This window comes from Dipteris shenzhenensis, chromosome 18, assembly GCF_047967505.1.
Source record: "Dipteris shenzhenensis isolate YYH24624 ecotype China chromosome 18, Dip_SZ_1.0, whole genome shotgun sequence".
Classification (NCBI taxonomy): Eukaryota; Viridiplantae; Streptophyta; class Polypodiopsida; order Gleicheniales; family Dipteridaceae; genus Dipteris; species Dipteris shenzhenensis.
Genome location: NC_141613.1, coordinates 17,511,434 through 17,538,301, shown reverse-complemented (window position 1 = coordinate 17,538,301; position 26,868 = coordinate 17,511,434). Strand labels below are relative to the sequence as shown.

Here is a 26,868-nt window from a genome sequence, read left to right as displayed (position 1 = left end):
ACCTTCTTCATAATCGTCTGCAACATTTTGTTGAACAATTCCACCTGGCCATTGGCCCAAACATCTTATGGATGATGTGCCCAGTGGCAAGCACTTGGATTAATTCATTAAGGAAATCGCCTCCTTGGACACTAATCAAAGCGATGGGGCGCTCAAATGAAGTCATTTTGTAGAGGAACTTGGCCACTAAGGGTCACACATCGCTTGTTCTTCAACGAGCTTGGTGCAATAATCGATTTCCACGAGTATGTACTTGCTTTTTGTCAAGTGGGCAGCTAGTTTGAATGGCTCGACAAAGTCTAGTCCCCACTTCTTAAATGGTTTGAGAGAAAAGACTAGGTTGTGTGGCATCTGATATTGGATACTGGGCTAGCCCAAGATGTCGCAGTTCGTGGCATGCCAACAAACATCACCGATAGTCGTCGTCCATCAGAGATGGTTAGTCACAGCGCCGACGAAGTGCCTCCGAAGTTCCCACCAAACACCCCTTAGTGAGCTTCTTGCAAAACATCTTACTCATGTGGAGGCATGCAATGGTGAAGTACTACATCAGGGCCTAGATGATAAAGCTGCCATATTATGATCCAAAAGTTTTGACTTTGGAGAGTTAACTGCTTCTAACAGTCTCATGAAAAATGTGTGCCAAGATGCCAGTGTACACAATTTGGAATATGTCATAGTACAAATAGGGCATGATCCCTAGAAATTCATAGTGCATCGTTATGTTGACTTAAAAGAGGTCTACATCTGGAAATGCATCAAAGAATAGCTCTGGCCTTTCTCACTCTCTAACTGAAACAGATAGTCAGCAATCGTGTGCATCAAACCTAGTGTATGCACAATACAAAAATCGAACTCTTGTAATAGATCCATCCAATGAGCTAACTTACCTACAAGGTTTGGTTTGTTAACGAAGTATAGTAGCATTGAGTGGTCCACATGGTCAATTTGTTGCCCAAGAGAGAGTGTTGGAACTTGTTCACTACATATCTCATGCCGAGTGTTTCCTTCTCTATGGTGCAATACTTCTTCTGGTCCTTGGATATCCATTGATTTGCATAGTACATCGGGTGGTACCATTTGGACTCGTGTTCTTGCGTTAAGACTACACCAATGGCTACGTCGAAAGCATCCACAAAGATATGGAATGGAAGGAACCAATCCGAGGGTTAGATGCTCAAGACACTAGTCAACATGAGCTTCACATGTTGGAATATGAGGTCACACTTTGGAGACCAAACGATGAGTAGTTTGTTGAGTTTCTCATAGAGAGGCATGGCCACAAGTGACAAGGTATCAGAGCATCCAGCCATGCTACCAAACCTGTCCACCTTGGAGCCTAGCTACATGATAAGACACATAGCCTTGTGAATCTACTCCGCCTTGGCCAGATCCATGGCAACTCTTACCTTAAAAATAATGTGACCCAATAGCATTCCACTACTAATTGTGAAAGCACAGTTTGTTGGATTTAAAGATAGTCGAGCTCCCGAATTTTGTTAAGCACAACGTGAGGTGGTTGAGATATAGCTCTTGTGCCCCCAAAACACACTAGTTATCCACAAAAACTCACATAAACAAAATTAGGTATTCATGAAAGGTTTCGTGCGCCATCCTTTGAAATGCTATGGGTGCATTTTTGAAGCCAAAAGTCGCCACTGGACACAAAGATCCTCTATTTCATTATGAAATTGATCTTCTCTTGATCTTGCTCTACCATCCCTATATTTCATTATGAAATTTTTCTTCTCTTAATCTTTCTCTACCATCTGGACTTGGTTATAGTGATTGAAGCCGTCTAAGAAGGAATACATCTAATGGCCTACAACTACGTCTAGCATAGAGTTAGTAAACAGCAATGGAAAAGGGTAGGTCAGTGTAGTAGCATTAAGCCTACAATAGTCGATGCAAACCCACATTTTATTATTCTTCTTGGGAATAATGAGTACGGGTGAGATCCAGGTTGCATAGTTGATTTCCTAGATGAATCCGATGTGCAACAACTTGTCAAGTTCCTCCTTGACCTTCTTGGTGCAATTCTCGTTCATCTAATATCTGTGTGGTCGTGAACTGGCTTCGCAGCATCTTTTAGAATAATGCAATTTTACTTTTAGAATAATTTGGTGTTAAAAACTAAGGGTTGATGCCTTTCATATCCAAGTAAGAACACTTTGACAAAAGAGACTAGCAACATTTGTAATCCCAACCACAACGTTGGAGTTGATTTTGAGCTTACCTAGACGATTTGTGTGCTGACTTCTATCCTAAGGTTGAGATTGGATACGTCATCTTTCTTTACCTGTCAAGACTGTTGAATTTTCCATTCAAAGGATTCCTCTGTCATAATGAGTAGTTAAACTATGGATCCATATCCAATTTTGATGCAAGCAACATTCTAACATCGATTACTTTAGAAACACTATCGAGGCATGGCTACACATCTTGGGGCAAGTGATACTTGTCCATGATTGCCACCACATCTTCTTTGAACATGCCCACCACAGGTCGGGGTTGTTCTTGAGGTGCTCATCTTCTTTGTTGTCATCAACTTGTCAATCATATTGACACCTTCCACAATTTGGAGTCGAAGGCAAGTATCAACTCACCGTTTCTTGGAACTGGTAACTTGAACTTCTTATCGTGCGCATCGTAATACAGTCAAAGTGCCAATCTTGCTTAACTTGGGCTTGCCAAAGCCAAGGCTTGCCGAACCACATGGGGCTTGTATCGCTAGTATCTTCCATATACAAGATGAATATTAAATGACAAATGTCATGTCTACTATTGTGATTGTAACTCCACATGGAAGACCATTGGATGTGCTTACCATTGTCTGCCATTTGTATACAGTTTTGAGCTATACACACTCAATACGCAAGCGAAAACTCACGGATTTCAAGCACTCAATCGCACAACGAAGCCTGAGACTCTATTTAGCAAAGACACTCATGACCGAGTAGCAAAGCAAACTCAAGAAGATGCAAGCTATGATTGACTCAAAAGCCATTGCAAGGTGCAAGCTAAACTATAATCCCACTGAATCTCTCATTCGAGGAATAGAGGCTCAACATCATACATACATGCATGCATGCTCATACATACATACATACATATGTGTGTGTGTGTGTGTGTGTGTGTGTGTGTGTACACACACACACATATATCACGCACACACACATATATATATCTATGTATATATACATGTATATATACATGGATATATATATGTGTGTGTGTGTGCGTGGACACATATATACATGTATAGATATATATACATGTGTGTGTGTGTGTGTGTGTGTGTGTGTGTGTGTGTGTGTGTGTGTGTGTACATATATACATGTATATATACATAGATATATATATGTGTGTGCATGTATACATATATACATGTATAAATATATATACATGTGTGTGTGTGTGTGTGTAATGTATAGGCATATATGTGTGCGTGTACATATGTACATATTTTTTTGTATGTATATGTATACGTATACATGTGTGTGTGTGTGTGTGTGTGTGTGTGTGTGTGTGTGTGTGTGTGTGTGAGAGAGAGAGAGAGAGAGAGAGAGAGAGAGAGAGAGAGATTACAAAGGTGAAAAATGAGGGCAAGGGAAGCGTGAGAATCGAGATTCAAGGAATTTGAAAAATAAACTTAGGAGACAATTTCAAAGGAAGCATTTAAAAGAATTGAACACTTGGAAAGCTTATAGTTAAAAGTTCTTTCAACATTTCCTAATTCCTTTTCTTTCTTTCCTTTTCCTTTCTCCTTATTCTTCTATTTACTTTTTCTTTTCTATTTCCATTTTTTTCCTTCGTCTTTATTTTGATATCCCTAAGACCCCTATGGAACCATAAAGTTAGGCAACTTTACAAACACCATTGCACAACTAGTATTCAAAGAAAGTAAAAAGGAAAGGCTTGCACAAAGTCCAAACAAACGCTCATCTAGAGCTCATTAATCACAAAAGGGAGCATGAGGTCATGGACAAATAGATAAGGGACTATGGGGTCAAGGACAAACTTTATTGAAAATCCTGGGAAAAAGATGGATCGACATCAAGGCCTAACAATTCAAAGCAAGCTAAGCTTGACCCACATTCACAACTTTTGTGAAGGGTCACAGTCCTTTTTTCCTTTTTCTTCCAATTGATTAATAAACTAGATGTCTCGATCAGTTGCACTAGACGATCCAGATGCATGTATAGTAGATGGGCAAGAGGCTTAAGATACTCAATCGAATTTGAGATACTTGTGAGTGAACAAATAAGGATATTCTTAGGACCCCTCCTCAATAGTGGAACATGTGCCCATTTCATCACAATAAGGAACTATAATGAACTATCCTGAACCTTATAAAAAAGTAGTGCCCCATCACCCACTCAACAACTCAATAAGATACAATGGGGAAATGAAATACACCAAGGCAAAAAGGATAAGGTGTGAAACGTACTATTTCGAGGCACCACTCTTATGAAGCTAACACATGTGGGCAATGCCTAGGTGGCGAATTATATAATAAACACTCCAAAACCTTGATTGCATATACCAAGGTTTTAAATAATTCAACGCCAGTTCTAGTTAATTGTTAGGACTATTACAAAACAATAAACATATTTTAATGAGCATCAACAATGCAAAATCTAACATGCATGCAAGTCTGACATTGTAACTCCAAAATTATAACTATTCTAAAATGCAATCCAAAAATGTTAATCTATAAGATCTAATGACAAGATTTGCACATAATACAACAAAATTTCAAGTAATTCAATGTAAATTAGACCAACCTTAGGTTCACTAAGTAGAGGCATGTAAATTAGACCAGCCTTAGGTTCAATAAGTAAAGGCATGTGAGTGGCAAAACACAATGTTGCGGTCATGCATCAATTCCAAACTTGGCGTTGTTTTTCTATGTGGCAGGTTTCCTTTAAGGGAGTATGACCATGATACTAACTCATTTCCAGATAATTTTCTTATCAAAGATGGGCTTAGCTTTAGGAATCAATATCTAGGTTTGCTTTCCCTTTTTAGGAGGTCTTTCTTATTCCGATCTTTAGTCCAACGTTTAGTTCAACGAATTGGCCTTTGCAATGCACAATATTGGAGTGGAGATGAAGTTGAACAAAGGAACCTTGAAGCAAGTGTTCAAAACAACACATGATTACAGCTCCGTAGCTAAGAGAAGCTCTACAACCAGCAAGTTCTCAAGACGTTTGCATAATCTCTCTTCTAAGCACACCCCTAGAAGTTTTGAAGCCCTAAAAACCATATGAAAGTCACATACACTTTCAGGATAATTTAACACATATTTTAGTTGTATTGTAGACGAGAGAGAGAGAGAGAGAGAGAGAGAGAGAGAATTGATTGGAAGACCAAAGGGTCTATGAGACTTACCACCTCTACCCCATACACTAACAACCTGGAGAGACAACATGCAATATTAATCCTGCTTTATATATGAGGGATGAGATCATGCAGGAAGATTTACACACCGTCGTCTTCAAATAGTTTTTAAATATAAAAGAGAAGACTCCAGTTATGGTGTAAAACGTGGGAAGCTACAAAGGACGTACTCCTAAAGATAGCCCATCAAGCTGCAAAGCTATCATCACAACAAGGTTTAAAGGGGAGTGAAGAAATTCAAACAAAGCAACGGTAGGAAAAACTAAGATTTTACATTCTCCTTCAATCAAATTATTTATTCAGTCATTTTTAAAAACCTACCACCCTCGATTAATTAACCCAAACAAGCAAGCTGACGTTTCAAAAACTACACTAGTAGCACCTTCCACCCAATACGCATAAAATACCAGTAACACATTAAAATTCGTTTCAATCCAGCTTTTTCACCACAAAATAAGTTGCCAGGTTGAATATATTTTAACTAGGTGCATACACAACTGTGATTAGCAGAGCGATACAAAGCCTACATAACCCTCCAAGTTTGCCAACAGCTATTAATTTAGTTTCACAGCCACATGATTGCACAGTTTGATAGTTACTTAACCACTTCCTCAATATCTGCGAGCCGATCCAGCACTGACTCGATTGTCAAATCGAATTGTTCCTGCAGGAAAACCCCTTCCATAGTGTGGACCCGTACTCTGTGATGGACCAGTTACATCTCTACCATTAGCCTTTTCTTTTGATTGCAACGGGGGTATGTAGCCACCTGGAGAAGGCTGCCAAGATTGCCTGTAGATTTGTGGAGGAAACCAAATTTAATTTAAAGCCTACAACCAAAACCACGAGCTCAAAAACACCCTTTCCCTAGAAGCAGGGAGGCTTTAAAAATGAAACACCCCCCAAAAATTAAACATCAGAATAAGCAATTAAACCTCATAATGATTATTCATTATTCTATTTGCCTTGTAATCCGACTAGTGTGGAACATTGTGTTGGTTCTTGTGAAGCAGTAACATTTAAATTCACCCTGGCCTCAACTAAAACTCACCTTCTAGGTTGCTGCACAAGAGTCTGGAAAGTCTTGGGAGAAGCTTGGCTAGGCGAAATACCAAGTGGAGCTGCAAAGAGGCACAGTCAAGCAAACTTAGAAGAACAGAACCACTATCAAACTAGGAGAGACAGCCCAGCATTCATAAGTATAACACACCTGACGGATTGGCCTGCAATCGATAGTGCGCACTTCTCCCATTGGTATTGAAAAATGGCATACTGCTGGGCTCCTGCTTCCACAAACCAAACATTATTTGAATGACAAACTTAAACCAGAATGGAGAAAAATTATATGTAAAATAGCAATTGTGTCAAGACACCACGTGCATGCGTGCGTGCGTGAGAGAGAGAGAGTACATCGGCTATCTTGTTTGGTTCATCAAGTCTGCCCTGTAACAGCCGACCTGCCAGGTGGAAAGTAGTCAGTTTAGTTTCAATCCTTAATTTTCTTGGGATGCATATGCCAAAGTTAAAAACAGTGTATAGGCAAACCTTGAACTGAAGCTGTTGCTTTTTCCATTGAAGACACCTCGATGTGTTTTTCTGGTGCCGGTCTAGCTTGCTCCTTGCGTTCAAGAAGTCCTGGAGTACCAAACAGACAGACTCAAAATGTAAATTACTGCAAGGCTTTTGCTAGCCCTTAACTGCCCAAAAAAAACCCCAAAAAAAAACATCATTTTTTCAAGGAACAATTAAAGGCCTTCTATTTGTAAATCCTCCAAATTGAAGTAACACTGACCTGTGGAAAAAGTCTTAGGTGGTTGATCACCAAGCTGTGAGATCATTCGTGGAAGAGCTGTACCAACCTGCAGACAAGTAAAATACGCTCAGAACAGAGATTAACCACATCACAAATACAAATAACATTCTATATATAGAGCCAGCCACAACATAACTCATTCGACATAAGACACATGGGCTTCCATTTGCTCAAGCAATAACCACAGTCAAGGCTGTGTACATAAAGACAGAATGTTCAGGCAGGACTTTAAAACTAAATGTGACAATCAAACCAAATTGAATGGACCTGGAGGCCACTGTTTAGATGATATAAAATGCTTTGCCTTTTTTTTGTCCATAACACATGTAGCCTATACCTAGATGAATCCAGGAACATGCCCAAACTCATCCTCTAAAAACACAAAATAATGCAGTTTCAATCTCATGATAGTCACTCATAAGGTTGAAAATTATAAACTCCATCACACATAACAGGGGCTAGCTACTATGACATCCCCACTGACGTCATCAGCGCCCAACAGTGGGTGTAGACCATAGTATAAACATATGCTCTCACACATACAAATCCACACAGACACACATACTTGAGCATCCATTTCTACGTACTGAGTTTCTGACGGCGGAGGTGAAGCACAGACTCAGCCATGACGAAGGCTAGCACTCAAGGCTAACACATGTAGCCTATACGTTAATTCATCCAAATAATGAAGTCATACTTCCACTACCATTACTAAAGCTGCATTCAGCAGTGAATCACAGTACGAAATGCAGCTAAAGGCAATCATTAAGGTCAGGAAATTTTAATCAGTTTGACTCCTGTAAAGCCTAAACTAAAGCAAAACAACAGAGAACATCCAATCATCAATCGACTTGGATTCCATGGTAGGAACCTGCAATCAACCATGTCAAGGGCATCGATATGCATTACGCTAATGCTAGCTGAAGGGACAAAGCCTCAAGGACAAAACCCTGATCATATTGCTGTAAACCCTTAACCTTGAGGAAAAGAACTGATGAATGACATTTGTAACTGATTTGCAAAGATACAGGACTCTGTCAAGTCATCTCTATGTTCATAAGGCTAGCATCATGTCAGTGCAAATTGGGAATTCTTTTCAAGACAAAGAAAAGGGGGAAGGGGTTGGGGGGGGAGAGAGAGAGAGAGAGAGAGAGAGAGAGAGTGCACATAAGCAAACAAGTAGGAAAGAAACCTGCATGGCTAAGGCTATAATAAAGGCTAAACCTGAACCAAGATTCATTTAACAAATAATTACACAATATATAATTCACAATAACCCTAAAACTAGATCATTGTTGCCTACATAGGTGCGCTGAACAACCAACTGGATGTCACTGGTTCTATGACTCATACACATATGAGCATACATCTTACCAAAGTACCCTACGTGGAAGTCTAATGTGATTCTTGAGAACGTTTTTGCAAGCTTCCTTCTATGTCTTATTAAAGGCTATAGCATGCCATACAGAGGTAGGAACATGATGACTACAAGTTGGACCAGTCTCTTATGTTTATACTTTTGTTCTCTTGAGGAGTGCCTTAGAAGCTCACTTTCTACTCCTGTGACTTCAAACAACATCCCACTACTCTGCCATGATATTTCTGTGAGGGCAAAAAAATGCCATGGTGTGTATGTGGACGCATGGTTTATACAAGTAGTGCAGCTACTTTGGTGAGACGACTCTCTCAACCGGTGGAGCTGGAGGGGGACCAGCCATAGTCGACACAGTGATCTAGGATGGAAAGGCCGACTCAAATCACAATTATATCTTTCCCGATACTTGTAAGCATGTGTGCGCATGCGTGCGGGCGAGGGGTGCGGGCGGGTGTGGGTGGTAGGTTGGTGGCAGGTGAGTGAGAGAAAGGATGTGAGGGTGGAGTGGAGTGGAGCTGATGTGAAGGGGCAGGAGGCTGTACGGCGTCAGTACGATATATGAACAGCCAGCACAGACAAGTGAGTGGGAGGGTAGGGAGAAGGCAAAAGGGCTGGAAAGGAGGCAGAATAGAGCCAGGGAGAGGTGAGAAGAGGTGGAAAGGAGGGGATGTAGAAAGAGAGGCAGAACGGGGTGGTCAGAATGTGACGAAGAGGCTAAGAGGGGAGGTGAAAGGGAGTAGGAAGGAGGGGTGGCCGAGGGGGTGGGGAGGCAAGATTAGGGACGGGGGTTCAGGGAGCAGTAAGTTATGTGAAGCACCATCCTATCGGGTTTGTGCGCAACCACGCTACATACTTCATGAATAATGTCTCTGGAAAGGGAACCCCTATGCCAATACAATTAATCTCTCCACAAAGTTGCCCAAATAAACTCCAATGTAAAACCAATGCAAGCACCTAAGCACACAAGACCAAAGTAACAAGAAGATGAAAGCCTTTTCCAAGCTTGTAGGTATCAACAAGCTCAGCTCTAGGATGAAAAAGTGGTTTCTGATACCAGACCTGAAAAAAGGGATGCTGAAGTGATTCCATTGCCGTTGGCCTCCTATCAGGATCCCATGAACACAAAGCCTGTAAACACACGTCACCAAAAAAAAAAAAAAAATCACTGCTAAGAAACCAGATCAAGAACATGTCCATAATAAATGCAAGGTTGGGCAAAGCATCTGTTGTGTTGCCAAACTGCCCACATACCGACATAAGATCAATGGCTTCGGCACTTGCAGATGGGATTAGATCTGAAAGGTGTGTCCCAGGAAACTGCCAGTGAAACATGAAATAAAGCATTAAAAATTTAATAACAGCGAGTTTAACAAAGACAGAGCTGAAAGGGCAGTAGTTCTAAAGATTGTCATCAACAAACCCCCCCCCCAAAAAAAAACAACAAAAAACAAAAGATACCAAAAGAAACTGTGTCCAGGGCATCTGTAATGTAAACCTTGGGGAACTGAAAACTCATCGACTTTGCAAGCTGGAGACCATACTTCCAAGTTTGGTTGTTTGGGGTTCCAATCACACTGCAGATCTTATACAATTCGTCTGCCTCACTGTCCCAGAAAAAGGAAGCATTTAAGCAAGACCATTTTTAAATGTAATGTTTGGAGATAGTGTAGAAGAACAACTTTAGCATGCACCATACCTGGCACCAGGAAAAATTGGACGAAGAGTGAACAGTTCTGCCATAATGGCCCCCACTGCCCACATATCTGCTCATGAGAAGAAAAGGTTTGCATTCCAGGTTAGTGTGTGTAGTTAAATGGGAATAAATACACTGTTCTTACTAATGCTACAAATATTAAGCCTCTGCCCTCACCTATAGCAGCATTGTATGAGGATGCTTGGAGTAACACCTCTGGTGCACGGTACCTTGACAACCAAATATAAATCAATCAAAAACCCAAGCAAGTACACATTGAGAATTCTCAAAGTAAGAATGAAAAGGATATTCGAAATGTCTGGTGTCTTTACTTTACAAAAGTCTACTCATCTTCACACCAGAAAACTTATTGCGCACAGCCTGTCCCAGATGCTACATGAGTTCCCATCAGATAGTCCACTTAGTATTGCTACCGAGAGTATTATGAACCCAATGTCATAGCATGAGCTGGCACTATTGAAGGGCCTATGTTGACATTGGACTATTCGTATACCAAATACATGGGTACCCTTAGGATAAGGACAGCCCTGGATGATTATATAATTATGAGCTGCGGGCTTACTTGTAGGGATCCTGCGACTCACGAATGCCCCATATATGGGAAAGCTTGTCATCGGCTGACTCAAGCTCGGAGTGTGATCCTCTATACTAGATCTATGGCCAGAAACATCTCTTCAAAAGAAGTGAGCACAGTGGCACAATCGCACTTCTATTGAGAAGCATGTCTCTCCTTGGGTTGAGTTGCAAGCGGTTCAGCGCACACGAGTAAACTACTCTTCCCAAGTTAGGTCAGTGCAGCAAACCACATAGCCCAGGTCTTTTGATTCTCAGCTCCAAGGCTTTCACAAAAGTGGGGTCGGATACACATGGAACCCCAAAATAACTTGGAGACAATCATCACCTTCTCCAACTCCTTTGGTTGGCAGCAAGGAGTTGCAAGAGGTCAGGGCACACAAGCAAAGTACTCTTCCCAAGTTAAGTCAGTGCAGCAAAATCTTCCAAACCACATGGCCTGGGTCTGTAGGTTCGCAGCTCCAAGGATTTCACAAAAGTATGGTCAATTATACATGGAACCCCAGGATATCTTGGAGACAATCATCACCTTCTCCAAGTTTTTTGTTTTGAGCTTAGTACTCCATCCTGTAGATAGACGCTACGCGTAAGGAGATTTAGACCCAAAACCTTGGTGATCTTGAAGTCCATGATGAGCTGGGTTAGAAGCCCCCTCCACAAACAATGAGATGCTTGATTCTCTTCAAGCACTTCTAGATTCTTATTGGCACCCCGCTCCAACATGATTTTTTATTCGAAACTCATGCCTCCCCTGTCAAGATACAGCCTACAAAATCTTAGCCAACGTCTTGAGTTTGCATGCATCTTCTCCTCCCTGATATCATTCAATCTCCCTATTATATGGCATGAGTTTAAAGGAGCTGCCCTTCAACGCGAGTGTTCACTTGGGAGATGGCAGCCTGGCATTCAGAGGGGAGGCATGCTTTTCAAACAAAGGCAATATGCCTTAAGGGATCCAAGATGTCACACCACCCCTAGTACAGAAGACAATGCCTGGGAGACTATAGCCAGCATCACAGCTTGGCACATCTAGGTGGCACCGCAGCGTTGTGGGTCTTGTCAGTGGATGGGGGTTAGACTCAACCAGTTGCCATCCTCGCCGACATATGGCTAGACAACATATATACCATGTGATTGATTTGGGAGGAAGGTTCACCGAGCATTGTCAGTGTTTCTGCAAGACTCGGCAACCAAGTATTTTTTTTCTTTTCTTTTGTTTTCTTTTCTTTTTTAGGAAAAGTGAGAGAGGGCCAAGGGCAGGGGGGAGCTTCATGCAGTCCCCCAAAGATTTGTAAAATGAATTAAACACAAGACATGATAGACTAGACATGAATCTTAAGGTCATAAAAATAAAGAAATTTAGACGTTTTTTTATAATTACAAATACTCTATTTGAAAGTATACAAACATATAGATTTTGTATACAAATTAAAATATGCAATTTAAATAGCATATACAACCAACTCATATATGAATGATGAATTGATTTGAAAGTATAAAACATCAAGAATTCATTTTGAATTAAGTTTGACAATATCTGAAGCTATAGCCTACAAACATTAAAAAGCTCAAGGTTCATATTTTAAAAGGTTAAACTTTAGGCATTAGCATTGATCACGTCAGCAAGAGAGCAAGTGTCAACGACTACTAACAAGGTACCAATATCTAAGCTGAGTATAGATTCTAGACAAAACTAAAAGTGAGTAGCAAGAGTATTTGAGGTCTCAAGAGTCAAAAAGTAGGTTAAATGCCAACTACTAGAATTCATTGCCATGTACAAAAACGAATATTGGAGAAAAAATCTAATCCATATCATATTATAGTATCTAAGGCTGCCCAGAAACAAAACAACTTTAAAAATCAGAGAATCCAAAGAAACTTTATTTTTTATTTTTATTTTTTTGAAGGGAGAAAGCGAAGGTTCTAAGACATGTCTAAACAGTCTCAAGCGACTCCCTATACGACACTAGTGTTGAACCCACAATGAAACTCATTATATAAGGAACAGCAGAAAATGCAATTTTAAAGCTCATGGTGATCACCCACATGGTTACAAATGATGGACTCCATCACTTATACCTAGATGAATCCAGAAACATTCCCAAACTCATCCTCTAAAAACACAGCATAGTGCAGTTTCAATCTCAAGATAGTCACTCGTAATATTAAAAACCATAAACTCCATCACGCATAGCAGGGACTAGCTACTATGACATCCCCACTGACATCCCACTGACGTCATCAGTGCCCAACAGTGGGTGTAGACCATAGTATAAAACTGAAGGTGAAGGGCAAACTCAGCCATGACGAAGGCTAGCACTAAAGAAGAAGGCTAATCAAAAAGTAGTCCAAATCTCTTCATTCAAGCTATGACTGCATGTGAAGTCTAAACGATTTCATTTTAGTCTCTCCCAAACAAGCATCTAAATCTAGCTGATAGGGCAACGCACCATTTAAGATAGAATGAATTATCGCAATACCAGCAGGCCGCAACTTATATTGAAAACAGTTACTATGACATCCATACCCAAGTCATTAGTGCCTAACATACTGCAGACCAATGTCTGAACATATGCTCTCACAGGCTCCAACAAGATACCTGACAAAAGCTCTGAAAAAATACTTGCTGGCTAGAATTCTGAGAAGATAGCAAGAATTTATATTGCAACTTCTAGACATAATACTGCCTTCAGCATATTATTACAGAAAGTCAAAACCATGCAATGAAAGTTTAAGCAAAGGCTGAAAATAATTGGCTTACAGATAACAAAATCAAGAATGAAAAAAACAGCTGCAACTTCCATAAGTTCCTAAACTTTGAAGGCATATGCAAGACTAATACAGAGAAATTACTATAAATTAACAGCACAAGCCTCACCATCTGGTAGATACATAATCTGTATAGGGAGGCTGAGAGCAAAATTCCCTTGCAAGGCCAAAGTCAGCGACCTTGATTACATCCTTAGTGACAAGCAAATTCTCTGTGCAATATCATCAATGTTCATTAGCAACATGCATTAGGCTTAACATGAACATAATACAAAAAGAAGATCTTTCATATCTCCAGGAAAAAGAACTGAAGCAAAATTTACGTAAGCATCACAAGGGTGTTGATATTAAATACCTGGCTTAAGATCTCTATGGAAAAATCCATGCTTATGCATGTATGCCAAGGCTAGAAGCACTTGTCGACACCAATTACGTATCTGCCCTTCTGGAAAGGGCTTGTCTTTGTCTTTCATTATCTGGTACAAGTTGTACTCCTAGTTTGTCACCATATCATAAAGTAAGTCATTCAGAATGCGTGAAGCAGTTCTGATAGTTTTCAGAGAATTTTGTGCTACACGACAGAGTACAATAGGAACAATCATGAAAAAACATTTGCACTGTTCAACCTGACCATGTTCCAATATGAATTGCAGAGCAAAGATCGGGTCCAGATAGAGAGCGAGCTACAGCCTGCTCCCATCTCATCATCCTCTTCCTCCCACCCTCGTATCCCACCTTAACATCTCCCCTCTTCTCCACTCCATGCTGATGTTCATGAGCAGCTTCTTGGCAGCCTCTCTCCCACAGCCCTTTCCTTGCATGCTTGCAGCCCTTTTGGGCAGCCCACGTAGCTCCAGACTGCTGCACAGGCCATAGGGCTGGCTTTTGGGCCAAGAAGGGGCTCAAGATCTCCCCCCCCCCCCAGGTCTACTTTTGGCCTGTTTCACTTTTCTCTCACTCCCTCTACATGCTTTCCCTTTCAAGATGCCCTCTGTGGTTGCATTTGTGATGGGCCACCTAACCAAGGCCAGTTTCTCTCTGGAATCGTCTTCCGCACAGTCTGTGAGAACTCCGATGATCTTCGTCGAGCCCGTCGACAAACAGCCGCAGAGAGGATGGACATTCACAGTAGACGTCAGCCTTCTTGTAGTTGCCCTTCTCTGGTATAAGTGTTGGGAGGTATAGGGTCGATGCTGTTGGAGGTCAACATCTCCTGATGTCACATTGTAGAGAGAGAGAGGGCCTTGCTTGTGGCTGTTCCCACCCAGTCAGCAGCTAGGATAGGCTGAGTGAGGGCCTGTGTTGTGGGTGTACCTAGCCCCCTGTGGGGTGAAGTAGGGTAGGAGAGATCTGCCCACAGTGGACCACATGTCAGTTCCTGCTCAGGCGCATGTTGCTGGGGGCAGTGTGTGGGCCTGTGTGGCTGCTCCTGGACCCGGAGAGCTGAAGGCTATCTTAGTCCCATGTGGATATATCCATGTACTATGGATGTATACCTGCCATAGGCCATCCCAGATGATCCGATGAATCTCCTGATGTGTCAGACACAAGAAAGGGACATCTACTGTGTACTGATTGGCAGTAAATGATCAATAACATCCTGCAGTACACGTCCTGCAATCAAAAGTCATGCATACTAACTAGCATTGCTCATCTCCCTCCACAGCAACAGATGAAAGTACACAGTAGCCAAAATAATATGAATAGATATCAAAATGCCTTACAAAAGTGTACGTCCAGTGCACCAACACCTAGCAACACTTTAGTCAGGCACATCTGAAAGTACACAGTAGCCAAAATAATATGAATAGATATCAACTTCCCTTACAAAAGTGTACCTCCAGTGTACCAACACTGCGCTGTCTAGATCAGGCACCAAAAAGGGAGCTCCTGTGCTGCTCCTACTGCTGTAAAACTCCCCTCTTTTTCATAGCCTTCATGGAACTTACTGTCATAATGAGGGCCTATTGCCCCTGTATATAGGTGAGGGGCTGGCAGCCCCCCAGACCTGGCCGACAGGCCCTTGGGGTCTGTAAAACCCACAGTCCCTGCTTACCTGTTGTGCCCTTTTGCTGGCATCCCACCCACAAATGGGCGAATGGGCCTCTCTCTCTGCCACATGCAGTCCATGTGGACTGATACTTCTCCATCAGACCCACCTCCATCTGCAGACCTTCCAGCCCTGTTGCAGCCCATCTTCAACTCTCTGTTGCTGCAGCCTATACTGCCCACACAGCAGCCCACATGCCCACGCAACAGCTCTTCTTGCTGCCATATCTAGCGTTATTTGATGCCCATGTGTCAGCCTTCTTCCTGACCACATAGCAGCCGTGTTGGACAAGGTCCATAATGATCTGCCCATGTGATACATGCCAATATGGCAAAGTCTCATTATCCATGCCAAGAGATTCATGAGGCCACCCCTCCTCCCAATGAGCAACCCTCAACTTTTCCAGAGGGCACTGTTTGGCAGACCGTGGCCAGTATTACATTCTGAAACATTTGGGTAGCACAATGCAACCTAGTGATGGGGTCAGATTATTGGGCCTTGCTGCCACTGAAGTCAACGATTGGGCCGATATCATTTACACCCTGCCCTCCATTTGGGTGCACTGCCAAATGGCATTTCTACAAGGCTTGGCCTGCAAGTGTTTTTACATTCTCACAGATCAAGCGTTGTATAGTCCTCCACACTGGTTGTTGGCACCTGCTCCTGGGCTAACCTAGGTAATGAGCCGACTCCCACCGGAGCATGCTGCAAGGCAGCCAATTTTCTCGTCCTCTCATCAGCACCTTGCAGATAGCTGACTTGTATCATTTTCAAAGCATCTAATTTTATATGGGAGACAAAAAGGAGACGGACAACCTAAGACACTATTGTATCATTGGAGAAGGAACCAGAACCAGCAAACGTTCCAGATGCGCCATGTTGAGACGCTGCTCAGAATATTCCAAACTGGTTCCCGAGCTGGAAGTTCCGGCCTTGAGACCCCATCTAAGATTGTAAAAGTACTGCTGACCTTCCAGCATAACATACAAGACCACACGTCTCATATAGAATGTTTCTCATAAATCCGATGCCGCTCTGCCACCAACAATCCGATGTGCCATGCACTGGCATCTGCTTCTTAAACGTCCTGCAGGGCAGTGGCAATGGGAGGCTCCAGTGTCACATAGAATTATGCTTCTGCCCATTGTAAGCCACATATCATGATTCATCTCAATTTGTAATGTTTTGAAAACACTTCTCTCCTGAAAAAAAGAGTACACACAGTACATTGATTCCAAATGACTCGGTTGTGTTTTCTAAAGTTTACAGAAGTACAACTGGAAGTTCCCCACAGGAGAAAGTCCTCCCTGGTTGATATTTCTAAATTACAATTATGTTTTACTACAGTTTCAGTCCCCAATCCTGAGATGTCTCCAGCAAGTTTTTTATATACCTTTGTACGACTAGAATATATCCAATCATACAAATTTAGAAATTTTTGTTGTTCTCAATTGTCAAGTGTTTTAGTTCGTTCTCAATTGACAATATACCTAGATGAATCCAGGAACATTCCCAAACTCATCCTCTAAAAACACAACATAGTGCAGTTTCAATCTCACGAGAGTCACTCATAAGATTGAAAACCATAAACTCTATCACACATAGCAGGGACTAGCTACTATGACAAGCGTTAATTGACAAGCTACTATGTTTTAGTTCGTTCTCAATTGACAAGCCTTAATTCCACACACTAATTCCACTGGTGTAGATAGCGACTTCAAGCAGCTTAGACAGACCAATACAAGAGATATGGCACTCCCTTCAGCCCCTCACTTCACTCCCTCCCTCCCTCTTGCCACCCTTCCCTTCTATTCAACCACCTTACCTCCCCCTCTCGTCCCCTTCTCTTCCACTCGAGCATGTTCACAGCAGTAAAGGGTCGCCTGAATGCACTTGTGCATGTATGTGTGCATGCGGGTGGTTGGTGGGTGGGTGGGGCAACAGACGGGGATGACCCAATTACAGCATATTCTGGGATAATTCCGAAAGAGAGCATCTTTGGGTAGCATCATCATCTTGGACACACGGTAATGGACAAGAAACCCAAGAAATTGATCAAATGGCAGGAAAGCATATGTCAACATGTCAATTAAGGCAAAACAACACATTCAACATGCCAAAATATCCAAATTTTTATGTGCTACCATCATTTCCCCCCCTCAACTATCTAGAACTTAAGATGCAAACTATTATATGTTATAATGGTACCAAATGAATTGAAAAGAATTGAGAAGGCCATGTGATTTTGGCCTCCCAAAAAAAAAGTTGCATCAACAAGTGCCTTTACAATCACGTGCACCACCCTCCCTAAATGAAGTAAGAAGGGAGAAATTTGTACCATATACTCAAAAACAAAATAAAGCTGATCTTTTTCTCTAATCACTTCCTTGAGCTTCACAATATTGCGGTGGTTCAACTTCTGCAATGACTGCAAGAACAAAAGTAATGCATACACCTTTTATCACAAAGAAGACAACAATGAAAATTTTATTATTGCTCCATGATTGTAATAAGAGAAAAGAAAGGGAGAAGCACTGAGAGACACAAAGAGAGACGGAGAGAGAGAGAGAGAGAGAGTTATGATTTTGGGTGGATTGGGTTTTTTCTTTTTTCATTTTATTTTTTGAAGGGGGGCCCGCATGCTCGCTTACCTTCACTTCTCTAAGGTTCATACACTCTTCCCACGAATAAAACTTTCTCTTCATTTTCTTGATTGCAACCTGAAAATGCCAGACAAAATCTTGCTCAATCATGGACAAGCAAAAGCCCAAGGTCATACATAACCAAACAAATCAACCCACAATGAATTGAAGCAAAAAAAGTAGCTTGCTTCCTCTTCGTGTCATATCCTTTGATAAAACCAACATGTCCCTTCTCACGTCTCTCATTATTTTAAACACCGCAACTACAACCATAACCATAGTGTCTCAAACTGTCACCACAATGTAAATATCCTAAGTCAAAGTACAGTTGACCATTTATTTGATCATAGTTTTCATATGTGTTAATTATGGCCAAAGAGTTCTTTTAATGGTCAAAAAATTGACTACCGTCAAAGATACTTGACTCCGGTCAAGTAAGCCTGACTTCGGTCAAGAAGACTTGGTTTATTACCAAGAGGGTTAACTGCGGTTAACCAGAGAACCACAGAGTTGACTACGGTCGGAGAGTGTTGACTTCAGTCAACGAGACTTGGCATGCGCTAAGAGGGTTAACTACGGTTAACCAAGATGTGCCAACTTCAGTTGGAGAGTTGTGCCAACTTCGGTTAGAGAGACTTGACTATAATTGGGACGCCTCGACCCTTGGTCAAAGCCCCTTAATTATGATCAAGGGCGTTGACTTTGGTCAACCCGAGAATAAATATATATTTTTATATTTGTTATGTGTGCACATGTATTCAGTGGGGACGCCCACCGTGACCAGAATTAGTCCACAGTGTATTCTTTGCATGCAAAGCGCTAACAATTAATAGGTGCCATGGTGGTGCACTTTAATTAATTGTTGCAGGTACTAAGAAGAGTTATTTTCCTAAGCGCTACGAGAGCCTAACACGAGTCTAAGAGGCAATTCGCGTGACCAAGTGCTTCGAAGACTCCAGAGTTGCCCTTAGTGGCATGTAATTAGGAAAGTAATGTAGAAATTGACAAGTAGCTTGTTGCCAGGAAGGGAAGCCTTAGAGCTCATGTAATCATTCATTCATGTTTTCGATTTTTATCAACAGCTTCCACGATGAACTCATGTATTCCTTCTTCTCTCAAGTAATAAAATCCTTGAGAGAAATGATAGTGTCTCTACTGTCTTTTATGAGTGAGGTTTCATTGGTATCAGAGCCTGGCTCGCCTTCTTTCTGAAGGGGGTGACGATCTAAAGCTATAAAGGCTCAACCCTTTCTCAAGGGATGATGGTCCAAGGAGAATTGAGGCCCGCAATTGGTGTACATGATGAACGTTGAGGAGTGTCTACGCCTGCTAAGTTATACGGGTTTGTTTGAAAGCCACGCAGGACCTGCCAACAGATTCCTTCACGTAGCAAGATGTTTTCACGCAGGCGTAAGCTTGAAAAAGCAAGGTGGCGTCGTGTTCTTCCGAGAGTATGTAAGGCTTCATGGGATATTTGCGTAGAAGAGCAATTCCACGGAGGACATAGTCGGCGATTTCCCTGCTAATTGAAGCTTTCACGTTGGTGCTTGCTTGAAGTGCGAAGGCAAGTACAGACCTTGAGGCAACGTGATGACTCCAAGACCCCGTGGTAGGAGCACATACGCGAACGGTTGCTCATTCTCTACGTACGTGACGATTTGCGTTGAAGCTTCACCAAAATTGACGATAGCGCTAAGGTGCTGAGCACTTGCAGAGTTGCCAACATGGCATGGCCAACTCAACCAATGATGTGGTGCTAGCATGCGTGAGTTAGTTGACACGTGGCAGTTTATATGTTCAGCAGATGACGTGGCAGGTATGCACAGAGCTAACGTGGTGCTTACATGTGGCACCATGTGTGGCTGACGTGGCAGTGACACGTGGCATGCTGACATGGCACAAGCATGTGCAAAGAGCAAACACGTGGCAGCCAGCCTGGGAGGCCAGTGGTTAAGCTAACTGTGGTTAGTTGACTCAGGTTAAGGGTGAGGTTACTTTTAGCTAGTCTGGTCAGCCTAACCAGATCATAGCTAACTAGTCTGATCAGCCTAACCAGACCAGACTAGTTCAGTTAACCAGATTCCAGTCTGGTTCAGTTACTTCAGAATTTAGTTAACCCTGGTCAGAGGTCTAGCTAACTTGACCCAACCAGACTAGTTTGGTCACTGTAACCAGACTGTGACTAGTCCAGTTGGTCCAGTTGCAGACTAACCAGACCAGAACCAGTCAGTCTGGTTAGAGTAACCAGCCAGTTACTTCATCTCGTTACTGTCACACAAAAAAAAGAGTTGCAGAGACTGTTTCTGCTAGCAATTTTCATCTATCTGAGAGAGTATTTACTGTCAGAAAAAGCAGAAATCAGAGAAAAATCAGAGATTTGCACAAGTAAAGAGAATGCATACCTTTGTGCTCAGAAAAAGGGAATCAGATGCATACTCACTGCTTTTTGCAGCAGCCAGAAAAGGGGTAATATAGTTGATGCCTTGACAACTTTGTGGGTATATGCCTTGAGTTGACAGCCCGGTACTAGCATAGATTGTGAATGCAAGACACCTCTTGTCGAGGTAATTTTCTCTTCGAAAAGCAAAGGCAACGTGCATCAGTTGCATACATAGTGTGCGTGAGAAACTTGCAGAGTTGTAAGAAAATGGCTCAATCACCTATCCAAAGGGATTCACAAGATAGGGATGCACATCAAAGATAGAGAAGTGTGCAGCAAAATCAGCAAGAATTTTGAGCAGATGGTACGCACTCCTATGCAAGAGATGGAAAATCTCACAAGGGATCCAAGAGCTCAGCATTTGTTTCAAGCAGAAGCTATGCCTAATGCAGCCTATGATGTGCCAATGCCAGAGGCACACTCTCGTGTACAGCCACAGAGAGAGAGATCTCATAGGGGACGGTCTCATAGCAGGAAGAGATCGAGGCACCATCACCGATCTCCCAGTCCTTCACCGTCTACCTCGAGCTCGACTTCTGTATCTTCTTCTTTATCAGATAAACCATCCAAGAAAAGGAGGAAACACAAGAAGTCTAGGAAGAGAAAGTCTTCCAGAGAGACCAAGGAATTCAAAGAGGGAGGTAAATCTATCAAGTTTATGACCTATAATGGACAATATGGTCATACAGACAAAGCATTGCAGTTCATTAGGCAGTTTGATGCTGCATTCGGTACAGAAAACGGTTTCAGAATCCTCCAAGTTAAGAATGGTTAGTTTGCACTTGACAGCAACAGCTAACGCATGGTGGAGTGCACAGACCATAAATGGGTCAGCCCCAAAGAGGTGGAAGGACTTCAAGAGAGCCTTCTACCAGCAGTTTATGCCTAAATTTTGAGACCATGTTCTTCAAGATTGGGACAGTTTGCATATGGATGCAGGAGATACAGTGGATGTGTACAACCAAAAGTTTTGGGATGCCTATTTGCAGGTTGCACCTTTCAAAAAGATCTCCAAAGGAACCCAAATGAGAAAGTATAGAGTAGGTCTCAGTCCAAGAATTCAAGTAGTAGTGAATGCTTTGGGGACAAAAAACATTCAAGACCTTATGCATTCAGCTTCAGTAGCTAGTCTTGTGCGGTTACAAGATCCACCTACAGTACTGTCCTTGCATGCAAGACGTGCTGAAAGAAAGAAAACTGATTTTTCAAAATCAGAAAAGAAAGAGTATCCCAAGGTTGAAAAGAAAGGGTTCCAGCCTCAGAAGCCGACGGGTACTCAGTTTTCAAAGTCATATAAAGGCAAATCCCCATTCATTCCTGAACAGATAGCTGAATTCCGTAGAGATGGGAAATGGTTTAAGTGTGGCAAAGAGGGGCATGTGGCTGCCCAGTGCCCAAAAAAGCCTTCACCTTCGAAGGGAAAAGAGGCAGAGAAGCCACGGGGACCGCAAAATCCAATGGCAGGAGGAATTCCTAGCATACTGGGTCATGTTTCAAACCCAGAAGAACGAGAATTGCTGCTATCATGGGACAAAATTAGAGACAAGCAAGCGCCGATTTTATTTGATGCAAGGGCTACTGATAATTTCATATCACAGGACCTAGCCCTGAGACTGGCAAGAAAGACGGAGAAGCTTGGTAGGGCTTTGGATGCCGATCAGATATTCTCTGGGAACCCTGTGCCAATCACTCCCTTGATAGGGAAGCCCCGTCTCTATGTACAGAGTTATATGGATCAGGAAGACTTCTTCATTTCTCCACTGAAACATCATGATGTAGTCTTGGGTATGCCTTGGTTTCATCGCAGGGCAATGAAGTTAACTCTCCCTGAAAGAGTGCTGGAGTTTGTACATAGGGGCAAAGTATATCGCGTGGTTGCTAGGAATAGAGGAAACTATTCCCATTGTATTAAATAGTTCTGTTGGAAAGAAATAAAGCCTGCAGTTTCAGCTTACATGATTTTTGTAAAAGAGAGAGATGTGCATGGTGGAGTGCACAGACCACAGATGGGTCAACCCCAAAGAGATGGAAGGACTTCAAGAAGGCCTTCCCCTTTCCAGCCTTAGAAGCCGAGAGATACTTAGTTTTCAAAGTCATATAAACTCAAATCCCCATTCACTCCTGAACAAATAGCTGAATTCCATAGAGATGGGAAATGCTTTAAGTGTGGCAAAGAGGGGCATGTGGCTGCCCAGTGCCCAAAAAAGCCTTCAACTTCGAAGGGAAAAGAGGCAGAGAAGCCACGGGGACCACAAAAGCCAATGACAGGAGGAATTCCTAACATACTGGGTCATGTTTCAAACCCAGAAGAATAAGAATTGCTGCTATCATGGGAGCGCTGATTTTATTTGATCCAGGGGCTACTAATAATTTCATATCAGAGGACCTAGCCCTGAGACTAGGAATAAAGACGGAGGAGCTAGGCAGGGCTTTGGATGCCGATCAGATGTTCTGTGGGAACCTTGTGTCAGTCACTCCCTTGATGGGGAAGCTCCGTCTCTATGTACAGAGTTATATCGATCAAGAAGACTTCTTCATTGTCACAATCTGACGTATTCCTTTCTCTATTTCTAGACTTATGGATGGTTTAATGAATGGACACTTATGGAAGGGTATGCTCTTTCGACGGGACACTTCCTATGAGGCACAACCCTTGCCCTTTCGACAGGACACTTCCTATGAGGCACAACCCTTCACAAGAGACACTCTATTGAAGAGACATTTCTATTGTAATGTACCCTCTCATCAAGGGTCACACCCTTCACAAGGGGTACACACCTCTTCATGCACACACACTTTGGAGTACACACCTTTTCATGCGTGACTCTTCACTCTCTATATAAGAGAGGCCCAATTGTATGGATGACACACTACATCTACACTACAGACATTCAAGCAATACAATTATTCCTTGTTCTCTGCTATTTCAGTCTCCTTTCTGTTCCTTAGCACATTTCTAAATATAGTAAATCTAGGATTTCTTACAGTGGTATCAGAGCAAATTTCTCTCCTGCCTGTAGGAAATGCCCCCCACCTTCTAGCACCGATCTGATATATCTTTTCCGCTAGAAGGATATCCGTGCACATTGTGCATGGAAGAGATGGAGAGGATGAGCGTAAAAATTTTTAGCACCAACCCTGCCTAAAGTCATCTATGGTCTCTCCATCTCTCACACATCAGGAGTTGATGTGAATGGACACGACAGAAATCGTGTCTTTTCAGGTGCTTGGGCTGTCCCAAAACCAAGGGACGCACCTTCCACCATCGGACACACCTTTTGATGAAGAGTCTCGACTCCTCACCCAAGGGACACACCCCATCGTGGACAAAAGGACACATCTATTCATGTAGGGACACCCCTTTTAAAGACAAGGACACACCCCTTCATGAAAAGATGCACCTATTCCAAGGGTCACACCCCTTCGAATAGGCACACCTTTTAGGCACCAAGCACCTATAAAACGGTACCTAGAGGGGTTAAAATGGAAAACCCAACCCCAAACCTTAGGTTTACCCTAGCTACCCTAGGGTTAAATAAACCCACCTTGTAGCTTAGGTGGAGTGTTAACGAATCAAGGTAATGTTGTTGTATTTTGATCCATACCATTTACAATAACACACATGTACTCATTTGGGTGAGAAATAGCTTGCTCCTTCCAAAATGCATATTTTATTCTAGAATGTCGAACAAGTCCATGATGAAATTCTCTCTTTTTTTTGTAAGCTTCTTTTTGTTCTGGAGATGTTGCACTCTTAAGTGCTCGCTTTAGATCATCACAGTCATTGCACTTTGACAAATTTTGCCTCTTTGGGATATTCACATGTCCAAAGCTTTTTTTTCAAAGAGTATAGAAAGTATTAATTTTTGGGCAACCACCCAACCTAGGCAGCCACCAACGAAAAAGGGACACACCCTTTGACACCGTACGGATTTGTCTCGCAGGCTCGCCTCCATCGTACGAATTTGCACGCAAGATCTGCCCTCGCCATCTCGCTGCCAGCCCGCGCCATCTCGCTACCAGCCTTCACGCGCCATCTCGCTGCCAGCCCGTGCAGATTCGCTGCCAGCCATGCCTCGCCATCTCGCTGCCTTCACGCGCCTTTCGCTGCCAGCCCGCGCCGGTTCGCTGCCAGCCCGCGCCAGTTCGCTGCCAGCTTTGCTGCGCCATTTTCGCTGCCAGCCTTCCCTCGCCTTTTTCGCTGCCAGCCACCTTGCCATTTGCAGCCCTGCTGGTTTTGCAGCCCTGTTCCTTTCCAGCCTGCAGCGTGAGCACAGCGCCAGCCAGCCCTTCTGTCGCAAATCAACCCCTGCAACCAGTTTGCGCCATTGATACCCTGCTCTCCTTGTTTCGCCACTTTTTTCCTGCCAGATAAGCAGCAGTTTCAGCCTCCTATCGCGATGAAGACAGCCTGTTAAATGCCAGGCCCAGATCTGCTCCTCGCCACCCATTGCAACATGGACCTCCGGACAGAAATCTGCAGGCCTCTTTTACGCAACAATTTGGCAGATTCAATCATTGCCAGGTGGAGTCTTTCCATTCTGCTTTTAAGGATTCTCTTGTCATTATCAAATTACAGCAAATGAAAGACGCTCCCTTAAAGCATGGAAACCCCTGGTAATTCACCCGGCATTTCAAGGACACCTCACGCATCATCTACCACACAATATCGTATTCAGATTGCACAACCAGCCCATTTCGGAGCTTTTACATCGTGGGTCTTCTGTGTCACGTGCCCTCCTAGTGATTTGGACCACATCCTATATCTTCTGCATGAGGCACGTCAGTTACATTACTTCCTCAGCACAGTCCAGGTTGTGTTCCACGAGACACGAAGATACCCAGAACCCGATATTCCTCAAGAGTTTGCTGTCCATCTTTGGAGAGAATTTTACCCCTCACCTTCGGCATCTCCAGGGTACTCTCCACCTCTTTCAGCTCCCAGATATCCTCCTATACAGGTTGTACCTTCCCCAAGACAATATTTACACTCCAAAGGCACTCCTCCTGGATATCCTCCATTTCCGACAGCAGCTCCTTATCCCTTCTCAGATCCGTGGACTCTGCAACCTACTCCTGTCCTCTCACAAGTACTAACACCACTTTGGGCATCACCAGCGTTACCTTTACCAGACTTCCACGGGTGGTTCCATCCTGCCTCGCCTGCCCCCTCCAACATGAGCAACCTCAAGGAGCAGCCCGAATCTTCTTCCAGGAATGGTACAAACTAGAGCGCAAGTTCGCGCTTTTCTCACAAGGAGCTCCGATATGTTGCAACGCTGGCGTGAAGCCTCTCCAAAGATCAAAGACTCAAGCCCAAAAAAGACCCCTGAAGTCAACGTACAAGGCGAATCACTACTGCAACTTCAAATTTCCCAGCTTCAGGACAGCATCTCCGACTTGGTCCAGAAAGTTCAACAACTTCAAGATTCTCGCAATACCACCCATACAGAGGATGACGTGACGCAACCAGACGACTATGCAGATTCATTCCCACCAGAGGTAGAAAACACTGAACTACGTGCCCTCTACCGTTTACTTCAAGCTTCCAAAACTAAAAGACTTGACATCAAACTTCCAGAAGCCTACACTGGTCAACGCAATCGCCGAACAGTTGACCAATGGCTTGCAAAAATGCGCATGTATTTTAATACTGTTGACCTCCCTGAAGGCAAAAAGATCGCCTTGGCAGCCTCCCTCCTCAAGAATACAGCTTTCTATGGTGGCAAAGACGCTTAAAGAACGGCAAAAGTGTGTTAACATGGGAACGTTTTGAACACGTGCTCCGTAAGCAGTTCATACCTGCCAATGCGGACTTCCAAGCACGTTCAAAACTCCGACAGTTGGAGCAAACGGGCTCCCTGTCTTCCTACATCTCTCAGTTCACCACACTGATGCTGGAGATTGATGGTTTAACTGAGGATGATCGCCTTCATGCTTTCATCTCAGGCCTAAATCCCTCGTTACGCATTGATGTCCTTAAAGCAAACATCACCACCACAGCTAGCGCTATTGCTTACACAGAGCGCATTACAGATTTCCAAAACACAGGGAAGCAGAGTGCTAATCGCACACAGAACTCTACTATG

The 26,868-nt window shown here is 42.9% G+C and overlaps 1 protein-coding gene across 1 annotated transcript in view; it reads right to left on the bottom strand.

Moving 5' to 3' along the window:
• Positions 1–5,756: 5,756 nt before the first annotated feature.
• LOC147890881 (cyclin-dependent kinase F-4-like) overlaps positions 5,757–26,868 on the bottom strand; it is a 37,848-nt gene continuing 16,736 nt past the window's right edge. The window contains exons 3-17 of the mRNA XM_087389096.1: positions 18,349–18,417; positions 18,036–18,125; positions 14,003–14,141; positions 13,757–13,859; positions 10,462–10,514; positions 10,288–10,354; positions 10,087–10,195; positions 9,843–9,908; positions 9,651–9,719; positions 7,196–7,262; positions 6,949–7,038; positions 6,814–6,860; positions 6,614–6,686; positions 6,455–6,524; positions 5,757–6,195 (exon numbers count right to left, since the gene is read on the bottom strand). Of these exons, the coding sequence (XP_087245222.1) occupies positions 6,015–6,195; positions 6,455–6,524; positions 6,614–6,686; positions 6,814–6,860; positions 6,949–7,038; positions 7,196–7,262; positions 9,651–9,719; positions 9,843–9,908; positions 10,087–10,195; positions 10,288–10,354; positions 10,462–10,514; positions 13,757–13,859; positions 14,003–14,141; positions 18,036–18,125; positions 18,349–18,417 (1,293 nt within the window). The 3' untranslated portion in view covers positions 5,757–6,014. The remainder of the gene's footprint in view (positions 6,196–6,454; positions 6,525–6,613; positions 6,687–6,813; positions 6,861–6,948; positions 7,039–7,195; positions 7,263–9,650; positions 9,720–9,842; positions 9,909–10,086; positions 10,196–10,287; positions 10,355–10,461; positions 10,515–13,756; positions 13,860–14,002; positions 14,142–18,035; positions 18,126–18,348; positions 18,418–26,868) is intronic.